Source organism: Nothobranchius furzeri, chromosome 9 (assembly GCF_043380555.1).
Source record: "Nothobranchius furzeri strain GRZ-AD chromosome 9, NfurGRZ-RIMD1, whole genome shotgun sequence".
Classification (NCBI taxonomy): domain Eukaryota; kingdom Metazoa; phylum Chordata; class Actinopteri; order Cyprinodontiformes; family Nothobranchiidae; genus Nothobranchius; species Nothobranchius furzeri.
The window spans coordinates 52,046,227-52,061,145 of record NC_091749.1 but is presented as its reverse complement, the minus strand read 5'-3'; the positions used below and the strand labels follow the sequence as shown (position 1 = coordinate 52,061,145).

The following is a 14,919-nucleotide window of genomic DNA, read 5'->3' as shown; positions in this document are numbered from 1 at the left end:
ACTTTGTAACTGAGTGGCCATAAAGAGGCGTTACTACGCTGCCACACGGTCAGAGATTAAAAAGTTTGGAAATGCAACCCAAAAAAGGACACGAAGACCCCGGTTAGAGCGGATTTTCCTGGTTTTAACTTGAAAGGGTGTTTAGTGAGTGATGCATTCATGAACAACCGCTGTGGTAGATTTTGTGAGTAATCCTGCTTTTAAGAAATTATTAGAACCTGCATTAGTGATTTTTTTCAAGAAACGGTTACATAGAGCCTACTCAAGAAACATGAACGTATTATTTAATTATACTTTTAAAACTGTTAAAGAAAGTAATTGCGTAACATTTTGATTCCACGTAGGGTTCTTGAATGCATCATTTTTTCAAGCGACTACTTGAAAATGCCCAGACCAGCTCAGATGTACTTTTTTTTAATAGGAATTGTTTCCGTGTAAACTTAATATCAAAAACGTGTGACTGATTACTAAAAAAAATCAAGATACTTTTTTTCATATTTAGTGATTATCTTGATTATTTTAATTGAAAATGCTGATTTTGTGCAGCTTAGCCAAAGAGGGCTTTTGTCGCCCTATCGGCAGAATGCTGACCATATTTTTCAAAGAAAGTCAAGTTTATCTGCATGATACACCTGACTGCAGATATGAGATTATTGTGGTGTGAAGAGGGCGGAGTTAACCTCCGGGGTCCAGGTTACTGCACTGATGAGGACACGGGAAGAGCTGAAGAAACTTGTGTTGATGGGACAAATATGTTTTTGTGTGTGTGTGTGTATATATATATATATATATATATATATATATATATATATATATATATATATATATATATATATATATACATGCTAGCCTAGAATCTAGTCCAGGTTTGAAGAGTGTAAATGTTGTAATTTTTGAGCTAGACCAGTTTTAGTGTGGTCCATATGCTAAACAAAGTGCATACATTTGCCTTTTATTAAGTTTCACAAATCCCAGTGATGGTTTCATTTGTTCTGCTAGGGCAGAATAATCTAGTTCAGTTTTGAAATGTCTAGGTATTGTAGTTTTAAAACTACAGCTGTTTTCGTGTGGTCCAGATGCAGAAAGCATGCTAAACTTGGCTTAATTGAAGTCTCACTAATCAGAAAACAGTTTCACAAATCCCATAGGTGGTTTTAATTATTTTGCTAGTAATGCAGATTAAACTAGTCCAGGTTTGAACTGTCTAGGTATTGTAATTTTTAAACTAGAGCTGATTAAAAATGATCATAGTAGAGAAAATTTTAGTGCAATTGAGAATTGCCCTTTAAGCTTGTTCAATAAAGTTTTGGGGAAAAATTGCCCTTTAGCCATTTCCTGAATCGGAAGCCGGAAACGGAAACTAACTTCAGCCTCGTTCTGAAAAGGCTTTTATTTTGAAGTCCGTTCTGGCTCTTTTCCCGGATGTTTTCTCCACCGTTTTATTACGTCGGATGCGGACTTCGATTCATTAGTTTACGTAAAGTTTCACAGCCTCTCGTATAAATATCGGAAATCTGAGCTCAAACATGCAGATTCTGACTCCTCATGTCTACTGGGCTCAGCGGCACGGAGAGATTTATCTCCGGGTGGAACTGAGCGATGCTAAGGTACGAGGACACCCACCCACCGCTCCATCTTCCTGCTTTCACCCTTATGCCCCATCGTTTACTGCTGCTGCTGTAATATTAGTTAAAACGTAACTAAACCGTGTTTTCCAGCTCGTTTCAGTGTAACGTTTTTTATCGCGATATCTTGGCCAACGTACTAGTTATTCATTCTAGTGATGTTTTAGCTAAATGTGGCTAAATTTAGCTAAAAAACGATTAATGGTTGATTTAAAAAAAACAAATATTTACATATTTAATCGCGTTTGATTAGAGCACGTTGTTAAAAAGTGTTAGCAGCCATTTTCCTGATTACTGTCAACCAACTGGATTAATTATTCATGACTCCCTTGTGTTTAGCTGCTAAGACTCTTACCTCTCGGTGATAATAATCAGTTATTTATTTCTGTTAAATGTCCGGAAAGTATTTGGTTTGCTTATCCACCTATTTTAGAAAAAGCCTCTTAAATAGAGGTTCCATGATGACCTGGAAGGGATACTATAGGTGTTGTTTATTCCTTATTGGTGCTAATAAAGAGCAGCTTCATTAAATAATCAAATAAAAGACAGTTTTAGTAAATATATATATATATATGTTATATTTCTAATGAATTATAAGACATAAAATAATGTTTTTCATTTGTTTATTTTATTTTTGGGTTCAAATTTTTATAAGTGATTCAAAGAAAAAAAAACTCAAACCATGATGCCTCTCTGATTCGTGTCCAGCCTTTTGTGTAGAAAATCATATTTTCCAATTTAAAAGAAAGATTACATGAATCCTGTACAGAGTCAACAGATTCACCTGCATAAACAACCAAGCAGCTTACAGACATACAGCCAAACACATACCACACATGTTTACACACATACCTCTTCAGCACTGGTTTACATGCAGTCAGTTTGAAAATATTTCTAAAACAACATTTTCCTAAAGCGTGACCCGCATTACACATCTTCATGTGTTCTAGTGGTTTTATATTTACAGATCTGATTCCTTACATGAGTTCTGACTTTTTCACTCCAGATTAAACTGATGCTCTGAGTAAAACAGAAAACGGGACATTCTAGTATTAATGAGCTTCTCTCTGATGGGTTTTGCATACGACTCAGTGCCGCATGTCACATGTAGTTTTGCATTAAGCAAAAACTACCTCAAGGCACACTCACGTTTGTGTTTAGGACCAGATGTTTACGTTCACTTGTCATCACCTATTTGCTGGGTTTAATGGTTGATTTGATTTGTGCTTATTGATGAATATACAACATGTATCTCAATTATTTTAATAACAAAAGATAGAAGGTTGACTTTTCATTATATTTTCTCTGTTCCACCCAGGATCTAATGTACACATGATGTCATCTTAGCTGCAGACTCATCTTCCTGCTTCTGTTGGACAAAAGTCCTTATTAAAGATGTATGAGCCTTTAAGGTAGTTCTGGATCCAGTTCGGCTTAGTGACAGCTGAATCGAGAGGACAGAAAAACACCTGTCAGCCTTACACGTGTTGTAATTATTTACATAAAGAAAGGAAAGCAACAAAGTGAATTAGTAATCTCTATCATGGCCGTCTATTCAAATCAGCATTTCTATTAAAGCTTTGGACGGAAAAGGATCATCATTCCATTGATGCTGATTTCTTTCTTTGTTGCTCCAGAATGTAAATATCAGCCTGCAGGAAAGCCAAACGCTCCAGTTCAGAGGTTTGTGAAACAAATGAAGAATTTGTGAGAGTTTCTGTTAACTTTAGAAAGTTTCCACAGATTGTCTGTGTGTTTCTGCTCCTCTACAGCTCAGGGTCACGGAGCTAAAGGAGAGAACCCGTACACATTCAGCCTGGAGTTCCTGGAGCCAGTCAGACCAGAGGTATTGATCTTTTAACCTGTGGAGATCAAGCATGAGGCCAGAAATGTGTTGTTGCAGTTATTCTTTACTAATTTAATCTGTTTATTTATTTTTGAAGTTGAAGTTACTTGTTATTACTTGGATCGTGTTGCGAAGTGAACCTTTAAAACATGCTAACCTTTAACTAATGGGGCAGAAAGAACATGCTGTAGTTCTTGATGTGGTTTCCTGTCTTTTAAAGGTCAGACTTATTAAATCAGCAGTGAAAGCAGAAGTTTGTCAGATCATTCCAACCCACAGTTCTGCTCTTTTAGGTGTTAGAAAGATCATTTCTGTAGATCAGCAGCATTATGCATGCAGGAGCATCTGGTCTGAAGTAGTGTCATCCATTCATCTACCTTGCTCTTATTCATCAATGCCTCGTTTCCACTGAGCAGGGCTGTGCTGGTAGGTGTGCTGTTTTATGGTCCGACGTATTCTGGAAAGTGTTTCCACCATTTGGACATTCTGCAGGGAGGCGGGGGTTGAACCTAAAAGCCATCGTACAATGGCTACGACAAACACCACGCATTAAACTGTAACAACAATGGAGTCCAGACAGCAGGTTATTCTTGGTAGCATCTTCTTTCTTGTCTTTTACACACTGGTGTACAACAGGGTTTCTCAACCCAGGTCGTTGGCACCCCCCTGTCCTACGTGTTTTCCATGTTGCCCTTTCAAACACTAGTGTTTCTCTACTGCCACACACCTGCCTTAAACTAATGACTGATTAACAGGCTTCTGCTGCACTTGATGAGTAATTCTCATTTTTCAACATTCCCTTAAAGAATGTTTGGTGTGTGTGTGTGTGTGTGTGTGTGTGTGTGTGTGTGTGTGTGTGTGTGTGTGTGTGTGTGTGTGTGTGTGTGTGTGTGTGTGTGTGTGTGTGTGTGTGTGTGTGTGTGTGTGTGTGTGTGTGGTCATGCATACGCTGACAAAAATGTAACTTTTACTTTGTGTACATTTTATTTACGCTATGTTTTGCTTTTACTTGAGTAAATATTTAGGCAAGTACTTTTACTTGCACTTGAGTAAAAAAATCATCAAAGTATTAGTACTTGTACTAAGTAGGAAATGTTGGTGCTTTTTACACCTCTGGTTGTATGGACCATTTTTAAAATAGAAACTGAAAAACCAGCGTACCATACCGCACACTGTAGTGTCCTCTCTTTGGACTTCAGGCCACAGTCAGTGAAGGTCCATGGTGTCTCGTCTTCCACCATTGTACTCGAACTTTAGATCTCCACAAGGATGTGTCCTGGGCCCCCTGATGTACACACTAGTCAATTTGGGATTGTTCAGCTAAATGTCCTGGAGATGATGTTATAAAGTTTTCAGGTGATACTGCCATTGTTACTTTAATCTAAACAATAATTCTGAGTGTGGGATGGAGGTGGAGCATCTTCCTAATTGGTGTAGACTTTACACCAATCAGAAAGCTCCTCCCCAGCAACCTCCACCAGTGGGACTCCAAGTCGTTCTCTGGCCAGGAGCTGCTCTACATTGTAGAGCAAACAACCTAAATGTTAATAATGTGCTTTTTTTATTCCGTTGTTTTTAAAGCTGTTTTTTGTTTACAAGAATTTCCCTAGAGGGGAATAATGAACGCCCTTTCTTCTTCTGTTCAATTAGATCAGCCATAAGTCCACTCAGCGTCAGGTGGACATCAAAATCAAGAAGCAAGAGGAGCGCTGGTGGGACCGTCTGACGCTGCAGGAGAAGAAACCTCTGTTTCTGGCTCCAGACTTTGATCGTTGGCTGGAAGAGTCGGACGCTGAGATGGAGATACAGACCAAGGCAAGATCTATTCTGTAATGATCTTCTCGACTACAGCAGCAACACAGTCCAATGGTTTTATACTGGAGAGGGATTTTTACCTCCTGATCCTGCCAGCGTGTTTACAGTCTGTCCTCCTACAAACCCCCTCAGCATCGCTCAGATTTAGGTTTGTAACGTACGCTTTTGTTTTCAGGAGGAGGAGAAGCTGAACAAAATCAGCGTAGAGTCAAGAGTTCGTAAAGACCGTAAGTTAAACCTTCCTGCAAAATGTAAGAAACTCATACTTTTTCCTTTAAAACTGTATTACTTATGTTATCGTGGTGAGTATTTTGGGGTGTATTTTTGCTGTTGTTTAATCATTTATTTTGATTGTATTTTATGTTTCCTTTGTGTCCTTAGCCTACCTCGGGCTGAAGAAGGGCTACTTGTTTATGTACAACCTTGTTCAGTTCCTGGGATTTTCCTGGATCTTTGTCAACATGACTGTCCGACTCTTTATCCTTGGTCAAGGTTGGTTTAAACAATCTGTTACATCACAAATAGAAGTTTGTTCATTATCACTTATCCGGGTCACGGGGCTACCAGCCCGTCCTCTCCCCAGCAACCTCCACCAGAGGGACCCCAAGGCGTTCTCTGACAAGGAGATACAACCCTTTCTTTGTGTCCTGGATTAATCCAGGGGTCTCCTGCCCGTAATGTCCCACCCTCGTTTTGGCTGCTCGTATTTGCAATTTTGTCCTTTTGATCATTACCCAGAAATGAAGATCACACGATAAATTAAGAACTTTGCTTTCTGGCTTAGCTCCCTCTTCATAAGTGCAGGTGTTGCCCTGATGGACTGGTCCATCTTCTGCTCCTGCCTTCTCTCATTCCTGACAATGACATCATGATAATTAAACTCCCACACTTGAGGTAGGACCTCTTCCCAAAGCCAGAGTTGGCGGTCCACCCACCTCCAATCAAGAACCATGGTGTCTGATTTGCGGGTGCTGATCTTCCTCCCAGCTGCTTCACACTTCGCTGGGATGAGGATCTCTCCAGCAAGAGCTGCAGGTCATAGTCTGATGGAGCTAAAAGGGCAGTTTTATTTGCAAATGCCAGAGACGAGATCCTCCTGCCAACAACCTCAGCACCTAGACTTTCTGTACATGAACTAAATGAAATGAACTGGAGACAAAGGCAGCTCTGGTGGAGTCCCATCTGCTTCATGAAACAGTCCAAGTTGCAATCGATACAATCAGTATTACACCGCTGGCACCATTTTGTCCTAAAGGATCCAGAGGATCCCACACCAGTCCCCCTAAGCTGCAAGAACAGAAATGATGAGTGTTCTGTTACAGCTGGATCATTAATTACTGGGTTGTTTTGTTGGATATTTATGAAACACAGAAAAGCTGGATGTGAACCAGGATCATGGTTGGGTAAACAACAAACCGGAGGTCCAGAGAGCGCAGCAACGCGTTTGTGAGGAGCTATTCACAGACAAGCTTATTTGAATAGAAACAGGAAGACAACAACAGACGGGATTTGTTTTGCAAATGATAACGGTTTTGGATAGTAGCTGATCATGGCTTGTTTTGCCTCCACAGACTCGTTCTACGACACCTTCCACACCACAGCGGACATGATGTATTTCTGTCAGATGATGGCTGTGCTGGAGGTCATTAATCCCTTACTGGGTCTGGTCAGGACTGGGGTTTTCCCTGCTTTAATACAGGTAATAACCACAAGATGGGCTTTCTGCGTATACTTGCCCTCTTCATCAACATGTTTTAACAAAGGTCCATTTTGTAACTTTTAAAATAATCAATCAACTCTCAAATTACCCTGGAAACAGACAGAAAGCCACTGGAGAGTTTGTGTTCCTATGCTGATAAGACTGATTCAGACCCCTACAGAGTCTTTAGCACGAGTGAAGACGAGCTTAATAGATGTCTCCATGTTTTTGAAAAAGAAATCCGATCCAGAATACCTAAATAGCTGAGTAATTCTCATTTTTCAACATTCCCTTAAAGAATGTTTGATCTGAAAACAGAAAACGGGTTAAAGTGAGAATGTGTTGGACTGTTCAGGTCATGTAAATAAAACTTTGTCAGGCAGCCCTCACCCGGTATCTGGACTAGGGATGCACGATATATCGGCCGATGTTGTAATTTTTTATCAAATCGACATCAGTCCAATATGAGAAACTGTGCCGATATTACCGACAATTTTTTTCCATTTTGTTTTTGTTTGTGTATCCGTTTCAGAGGGTGAAGGTGTGATGATGTGTTATTGTTTAGTCATGTGACAGTGATGGTAATCATTTCAGAAGCATAAAGTGTGTGTGTGTGTGTGTGTGCGTGTGTGTGTGTGTGTGTGTGTGTGTGTGTGTGTGTGTGTGTGTGTGTGTGTGTGTGTGTGTGTGTGTGTGTGTGTGTGTGTGTGTGTGTGTGTGTGTGTGTGTGTGTGTGTGTGTGAATTAACAAATTTTGTTTGCAACCAGTGGCCCACATTTGTGGGAGTATTTTGTAGTATGGTATCTCATAGAAAATGCTGATTCTGAAAGGAAACTAAAGGTTTTCAGACAAATGTAGTGGAGTGGAGTGTACTCATTTATGCTGAGCGCTGTTTTCCTAACAAGTTCATTCAAGCCCATGTTGCAAAAATGAGTGCACACCATTTATAGTCTTAGGACAGGGATTCCCAGTGTGGTGCCCGGGGGGTGCGCGAGCTGCCGCTAGGGGGTGCGCGAGGTGAAAAGTGCAATGGCTGAGAAGTCTGTCACATGTCACCATTAGCGTAGAAGCTCATTTGTGGGTGGGCCAAAGAAAAAGTAAGTGGGCACAATAAATGTAATTGAAAACAAGTATATTTTTGCGCGCGCGTGTGTGAGTGTGTCCTCCACATGTGCCTTGCTTCATAATAACAATGCGCCGAGCTTCAGCACTCAGGCCTGCACACGCTGATATGTTCCGTATTTGATCATTTTTAACGGTGTTGGAGAAATCTGAAGGTGAGTCATTCTGGCAGATTGTAATTAACACCTGTCTCATGCAGGTGTTCTGACATTGTAAACCTCACACACAGAACATTGTGGATGTAACAAAATAAATCAATCAATCATTCAGGCTATTGACAGCGCGCTGAAGATCTGAAGTTCAGAGTGCGTCTGTCAGAGGTCAGACGCGTTCCAGCGGAACCACGGCTCACGGGTGCACATGTGAGCACACCTGGGCTGGGCAGAAGTCATTTTACAACATTGGTTTAAATAGCGCCAATAAAGAGACGCGGTGACTTGAGCGGCTCATGGAGCTGTGCCGCCCGCGCGCGCGCACACACACACACACAGATTGAATAAGCGTGCACGCTGCGCAAACTCCGGCGTGCCGTCAGACTGAAGACAGAAATGAGCGCTGCCTCCTCTGTGATAAAAACTTTTAAGAGGTTTTATAACAACATTTTTCATTCAAGGTCAAATTAAGATATTAGCTTCTATTTTGGGATGACGTATTAAAGTCGAGTCCGCTCCAGCCAGTGACTCCTCATGAACATGACCACAACTCATGTTACTGCAGCATTTGTTATTCCAGTCCACGTGACAGCGGATCGCAGATTCAGCCACACCATTAAACGGCAATAAGTCGGTCTGACCCCGGGTTTCCACAGGAGCCGTCAGCAGCACGTTACTGCAGCAGCACGTCTTGCTCACGTAAGCTGCTGCTTGGCCCTTCCCACGAGACGCGAAGCAGCAGGGGAGCTGCTGTCACCGACAGAGCACGAAGTCACACGAGTGACTTTGTCAGTAAACACAACAACAAGCAGGAGAAAACTACAACATGGTTTGTGTTTTATGTTCTGTCCGTTTTATAATCGCCAATACGGACCTGAAAAACAAAGGAGACCGCTAGCTAGGTGATAACTTCTCACTGGGCCGCACAGTTAGTAACTGTTTTTAAAAGTAAAGCAACTGGAACGCAGTACGTTCTTTATTCTGAAAATCTCGGGAGCTTCTCTCCATTTCCACGTTCGATTTCCTGTCTTTCCTTCCCCAAAAATGTCGAACTTGACCCGTTTCAGAGGCGTCGCACGTAGAAAATAGAACCGGCGCGTAAAGGCCGCGACATGCTGCTTCTGAGACGCGGCCGACTCGCGCTGCTGACGGCTGCCGACGGCTCCGGTGGAAAAGGTTCTGTTGACCACAGCGGTTCCTATCAGCAGCTATGACCTGCTGCTGCAGTAACGTGCTGCTGACGGCTCCCGTGGAAAGCCGGGGTGAGGCAAAAGTGAACCTCATGGCTATATCTTTTCCATCTTTTCCCCTATAGATATTTGATTATGCACAAGTAGGTGATCAGCTCAGGTTTACGCAGAGCAGAAGGAAGGAGAGCGCTCTGGCCGCACAGGTTAAATGTTCCTACATTAAGAAAACTGTTAAATTGCATTGTTTATGTGCTACCTGGGCACTCTAAATATTTATTTAAAATTAAATCAAAGGAAATTGTAATGGTGTCGAATGTTTATTAATTACTATTTAAAAAATGAAAGTGATGGGGAAAAAGGTCGATCATATTTTTTAACCCTGTGTGTTTAGCTTGACGTCTGATATATATATATATATATATATATATATATATAGCCATGCCCTGATGTGGGGGCTGGGGGGGTGCGTCGACATGGTCGGGACATAGAAGGGGGTGCGCGGCTAAATAAGTTTGGGAACCACTGTCTTAGGAGAAAAGCCACACTTAAGACTACAAAATTCAAATGAACAGGCATTCAACCACAGGTGAGTCTAATGATTTATTTAAGAGGTGTCCAGCCGACAGGTGACTATAAAAAGACATAACTTAAGAAAGAAAAGCCCTTCCCATGTCATGCTGTCAGCAATGGCTCCACATGGAAAAAAATGTCACAAAGTCTGATGTTGGGGTTATTAGGAGCGAACAATTAGTAAGCTTTAACTTACTTTTGGATTCTTCAATAAATTCTGTAAATATGGGAATATTTACTGATTTATTAATTAATTAAGATATTCTTAGATATACGGGGCACCATTCCCCTTTAACCGGGGAAAAATTGAATCCAAAACTCTTATCAGTCTTTCTTGAAGTTCGTAGAATCCTCGGAGCAGAGACTTCTCTTCGACACAACAAAGCTACTGGAGACGAAAATCTGAATTTTATAACGTTTAATTAACAATTTGTCAAATGAATAAACAGTGGCATAAATGAATAATAACCATGTGATATAATAAAAGGATGTATATTCAAAATAATGTTCAAGGTGTTTTGTGTGTATGTATGTGTGTGTGTTTCTAAAATGGAGTCTGTATGCAAGATGGCTGACCCCTTTGTCTGGCTAAAGTGTGAGTGGCAACTTGCACTTTAACTTCCAAGGCACTTAGAATCATCAGTAACTTAACCTTAAATTCACTCAAAACATTTCAAAGGATCATGAAACAACACAAAGGATTAATCACGAATAATATCTTTTAGTTTAACCACGTGGCCAAGCAGAAAACATTTAAAGATACCAAACAATGATCAATAAGCAGTTTATTTATTCAAAATGACCCGAAGGACGAATTGGGAGCGAAAGAGGAAAACACGAAGCTACTTTTTAAGCAATAGCGCGGTTTTATTGCTTATTCTGGACTATAGAGGAAACGGGAGAAGAAAAGGAGAGAGAAAAATGAGTTTTCTGATCACCAGAAGAGCGAGGCGTCCCCCGCTGTTATGATTTGACGGTTCTCCGTTTTTCTCCGCAGTTTTCAGCGTCATCCGTCGGTTTAATGCTTTCTCCGTTGTTTACCTCCACGAGTGTTTCTCCACGGGCTGGACACAAAGAGAACGAAGTTTCTTTTGTGCTGAGTTTGACAACTTACAGCGTCTCTGAGAGCTGGATGGAGCTCCGCTCGTTCCCAGTCAGGTCCCGATGGAGTTAGAGTGGCTTTGTAGCGGTTTCGTGGCTCAACTTGGGCACTTAGAGCTTCCGCGTGCTCAAGTTGTCGGAGCGTTCGACAAGCGTGTCCTTACCGCCAGGTATCCTGGGCAAAAGAACGAGGTTCCTTTGTCTTTGCTGAAGATTTATGGTCTTAGTTTGCGGGAAAAGCTCCACGGCCTCCCGCACATGCGCAGAACGTGTTTCTGGTATTAGGCGGTGACATCATCCCAATGCTTCCGTGTGCAAAGCATCATGGGAAATGAAGTTTCTTGGCGCTGATGTGATTATTTGCTTTTCAGAGCAATTTAAGCACAGTCATTTTGGAGAAAATCACTGCATAGTAATTTCCTCATGAGGTCAGACCCTCAACACTGACAAAGGAAATAATTTCTTTACACAAAAAGGTGAGGGCTGCAAGAAGATCAGCAACACTTTACTTATCAGTCAGAATGCTGTAGCAAAAGGGATCCAACTATTTAAGGAAGATGGAAGTGCAACCATCTTAGAGAGACGTCCAGGCCGTCCATGGAAGTTAACATCTGCACCTGAGCGTCTTCTGATGAGAAGGGTTGAAGAAAATCACCATGCAAGTTCACTGCAGTTAACTAAAGCAGTAGGAAGCCAAACTGGAGTGATCGTTTCCCGTGACACCATACGGCACACACTGCAGAGGAATGGCATACATGGGTATCATCCAAAAAGGAAGCCTCTCCTAAAGCCCATGCATAAAAAAGCATACCTATTAGCTAGGACCCATGCTGAAAGAGATGAAGGCTACTGGGACTCTAGACTCTGGAGTGATGAGACAAAGATCACTGTTTTTGAAACTAATGGTTTCAGAACTGCATGGTGTCGTAAACGTGAGGGTTTCAAAGAAAAATGCATTGTGCCTACAGTGAAGCGCGGTGGTGGTGGTGTACTCATGTGGGGTTGCATGAGGGCTACTGGTGTCTGGGGAGCTGCAATTCATTGATGGTACCATGAACTCAACAATGTACTGCTCTATACTGAAGGAGAAGATGCTGCACGTGGTCGTCGTGCACTTTTTTCAACACAACAATGGTCCAACACACACACACCTAAAGCTACTGTTGCATTTCTGAAGAACAGGGTGAAGGTGACTGACCAAGTATGTCTCCTGATCTGAACCCAATCAAACACCTGTTGGGAATTCGGAAGCAACAAGTTGAGCATCACTCTCCATCCAGCATCCAGGCTCTAAACGATGGTCTTCTTGAAGAATGGAAAAAGATAGATGTTGCAATATGTCGCCAACTTGTTCATTCCATGCCTAGAAGACTTGGTGCTTCCCTTGAAAATCATGGTGGTCATACAAAATACTACATGTAGTAGTTTTTGTTGTGGGGTGTACTCATTTTTGCTTCAACCAATTTTAGTTAAACTGAAGATTTTGTGATCTAAGTTTTATTATTAACCTTAATTTCATGTTATGGAGTTAAACAAGTGTTCAATAAAACCCAGTCTCGAGAAACTTCTGGAAATTGTTCTTTTGTTCATTGAGCTTCTGATTAAATTCATACTTTATAAAGGGGGCTTAGGTACTGTTCCAATCCTAAGTATGTTTCGTGGCAAGTATGCTCAAAGTTCCCAGATGTGTTCATGCTCCTCCCATTGTATCAAGGACACATCTGTATGCGGACTTTGGCCACTAGGTATCCCATAATGCATTGAGTCACAAACCATTACACCCCAAATGGAAAGTAAGAGAGAATAAAGCTTGTAACTAAAGTGTTCTTATATAAAAAATACAAATTATTAGGTCTAAATAAATCAATATGAATTTGTCTATTATTGTAGATAATGGTGGGTAACTTTTAACATTTGTTGTATGTTTTTTATTTATTTTTTAGGTTTTTTTTTTCAGACTACGATCCCTCATCAAGCTAATTAGCTGACCCACTGTCAAAACCAAACCAGCGTTAATTTTTTTTACCATAGCACACCATAGTCCTCATCCTCCCGTATTCGGTAGAACGTTCTGCTGTACCTGCTAAGAACGTACTTGTACACAAGAACGTACTTAGGGCTTCCTGGTTTGAGCAAATGTTCTGCTCTGTGTTGTTGCAGGTAGCAGGGAGGAATGTCATTTTGTTCGTCATCTTCGGCAGCCTGGACGATATGCAGAACAAACCTGTCGTGTTCTTTGTCTTTTACCTGTGGAGCACCATCGAGATCTTCAGGTCTGCTCCAGTCATCTTCCTCCCCTTTGCTGGGTAGCCCATGCTGTTTACCACCAACTCCTCTTCTCCTGTGTCAGATACCCCTTCTACATGCTGGCCTGCATCGGGACGGACTGGCCGATGCTGACCTGGTTCAGGTATAACCTGTGGATCCCTCTGTACCCGCTGGGGGTTGTAGCAGAAGGTATGTGACCTCCTGAGCTAACAGCATGAGTCTGAAGAACCACACGTGTGAAGTGAAAGTGAGCTGTGTTGTTTCCAGCCGTGGCTGTGATCCAGTCCCTCCCCATCTTTGATGAGACGCGTTTGTTCAGCATCCCACTCCCCGCTGGACTGGGACACTCTCTGAGCTTCTCCTACACACTGCAGCTCTACCTGGTCCTCATGTTTCTGGGTGAGAACTTTATTGTCACTTTATCTGTCCAATAATGTTCATGTTAGTGATGAGTAGCCTGTGTGAACCTGTGCCTTTGCTCATCACCTCCTATGAGACTAACTGTGAGGTTCTACCTTCCTCCAGGACTCTTCATTAATTTCCGACACCTCTACAAGCTGAGACAGAGACGATACCGGCTGAGGAAACGAAAAGCCCACTAAGTGATTGTTCCCTTGGTGCTGAAGCAGATGTGCTCTTTCACTCTTATTCCCACTTTTTCCTTTACCTTTTACCCCTAAACACCGAGCTGATGATGGAGTCACTTTACTTTTCCACCGAGCTGCGGTTTCTGGAACAGGTTCAACGTTCCTGCTCTGAGTTTCACTTGTTTGTTTAATCAGTTTTCTGTATGAGTCCATCCAGGATGTGAACACACACACACACACACACACACACACACACACACACCCACACACACATGCGTATAATGTGCTCTGGTAATGACAAAAAGGTGCTGAAAAGGAACATCTGGGCTAGGAACCTCTGATGCATCAAAGACACTGTGAAGTGTCAATAGCAGCAGCAGCTGTTAGCTTCTACTCAGCAGGACAGGTGAGCTATCAGGAGCAGGTAAGATGATTATTACTTCAGAAGGGCCAAAGCCACCCTTTCAGATTAGTGGTGTATTTTAGCTCTGAGCTGCAGATGACTCATTCATTCATGTGTTTTCATACAAAGCCATACACACGACTGTAGTGAGGATTACTTTCAACCCTTTGCGTCATAAAGGCTTACTGTTGATGCCTTTAACCCTTTAATATCTGATGTTTTTCTTATTTCCATATCTGTTTGTTTACCTTTCAGTCTTGATGCAACTCATTATCATGTTGTTTCTCAGAATATTTTAACAAATTACTGAAATTATTCTTTTTCAATAAAAGTTTGGTTTTAAAGTGACAATGTGTAGTTTTTACCATTAATCTCTGGAAATATCCAGCGAAATGTTATTGTAAATTAATTAAAAGATTCCCAGTAGTTGACAAATATTGGCAGTTTCATAACATATAACCATAAAAATATTTTCTAAAATACACAGGAGTGGGTCTAAGCCTGTGGGCGACGCCATATTGGTTTCCATGTTTCCTTCTA

General features: G+C 41.5%; 1 protein-coding gene across 3 annotated transcripts; it reads left to right on the top strand.

Moving 5' to 3' along the window:
• The first annotated feature begins 1 nt into the window (after position 1).
• LOC107381835 (very-long-chain (3R)-3-hydroxyacyl-CoA dehydratase) lies at positions 2-14,730 on the top strand. Of its 3 annotated transcripts, none has more exons than XM_015953738.3 (11): positions 2-102; positions 3,263-3,308; positions 3,398-3,471; positions 5,122-5,286; positions 5,462-5,513; positions 5,668-5,778; positions 6,858-6,985; positions 13,282-13,394; positions 13,472-13,578; positions 13,657-13,788; positions 13,915-14,730. In XM_015953738.3, exons 4-11 carry the CDS (start codon positions 5,269-5,271, stop codon positions 13,989-13,991), a joined length of 738 nt encoding a protein of 245 aa, XP_015809224.3. In that variant the 5' UTR covers positions 2-102; positions 3,263-3,308; positions 3,398-3,471; positions 5,122-5,268; the 3' UTR covers positions 13,992-14,730. The 3 variants fall into 3 exon arrangements, with proteins under 3 accessions (XP_015809224.3, XP_054588182.2, XP_015809223.3); XM_054732207.2 differs by lacking the exon at positions 2-102 and adding an exon at positions 119-184; XM_015953737.3 differs by lacking the exon at positions 2-102 and adding an exon at positions 961-1,607.
• The last annotated feature ends 189 nt before the right edge of the window (positions 14,731-14,919 follow it).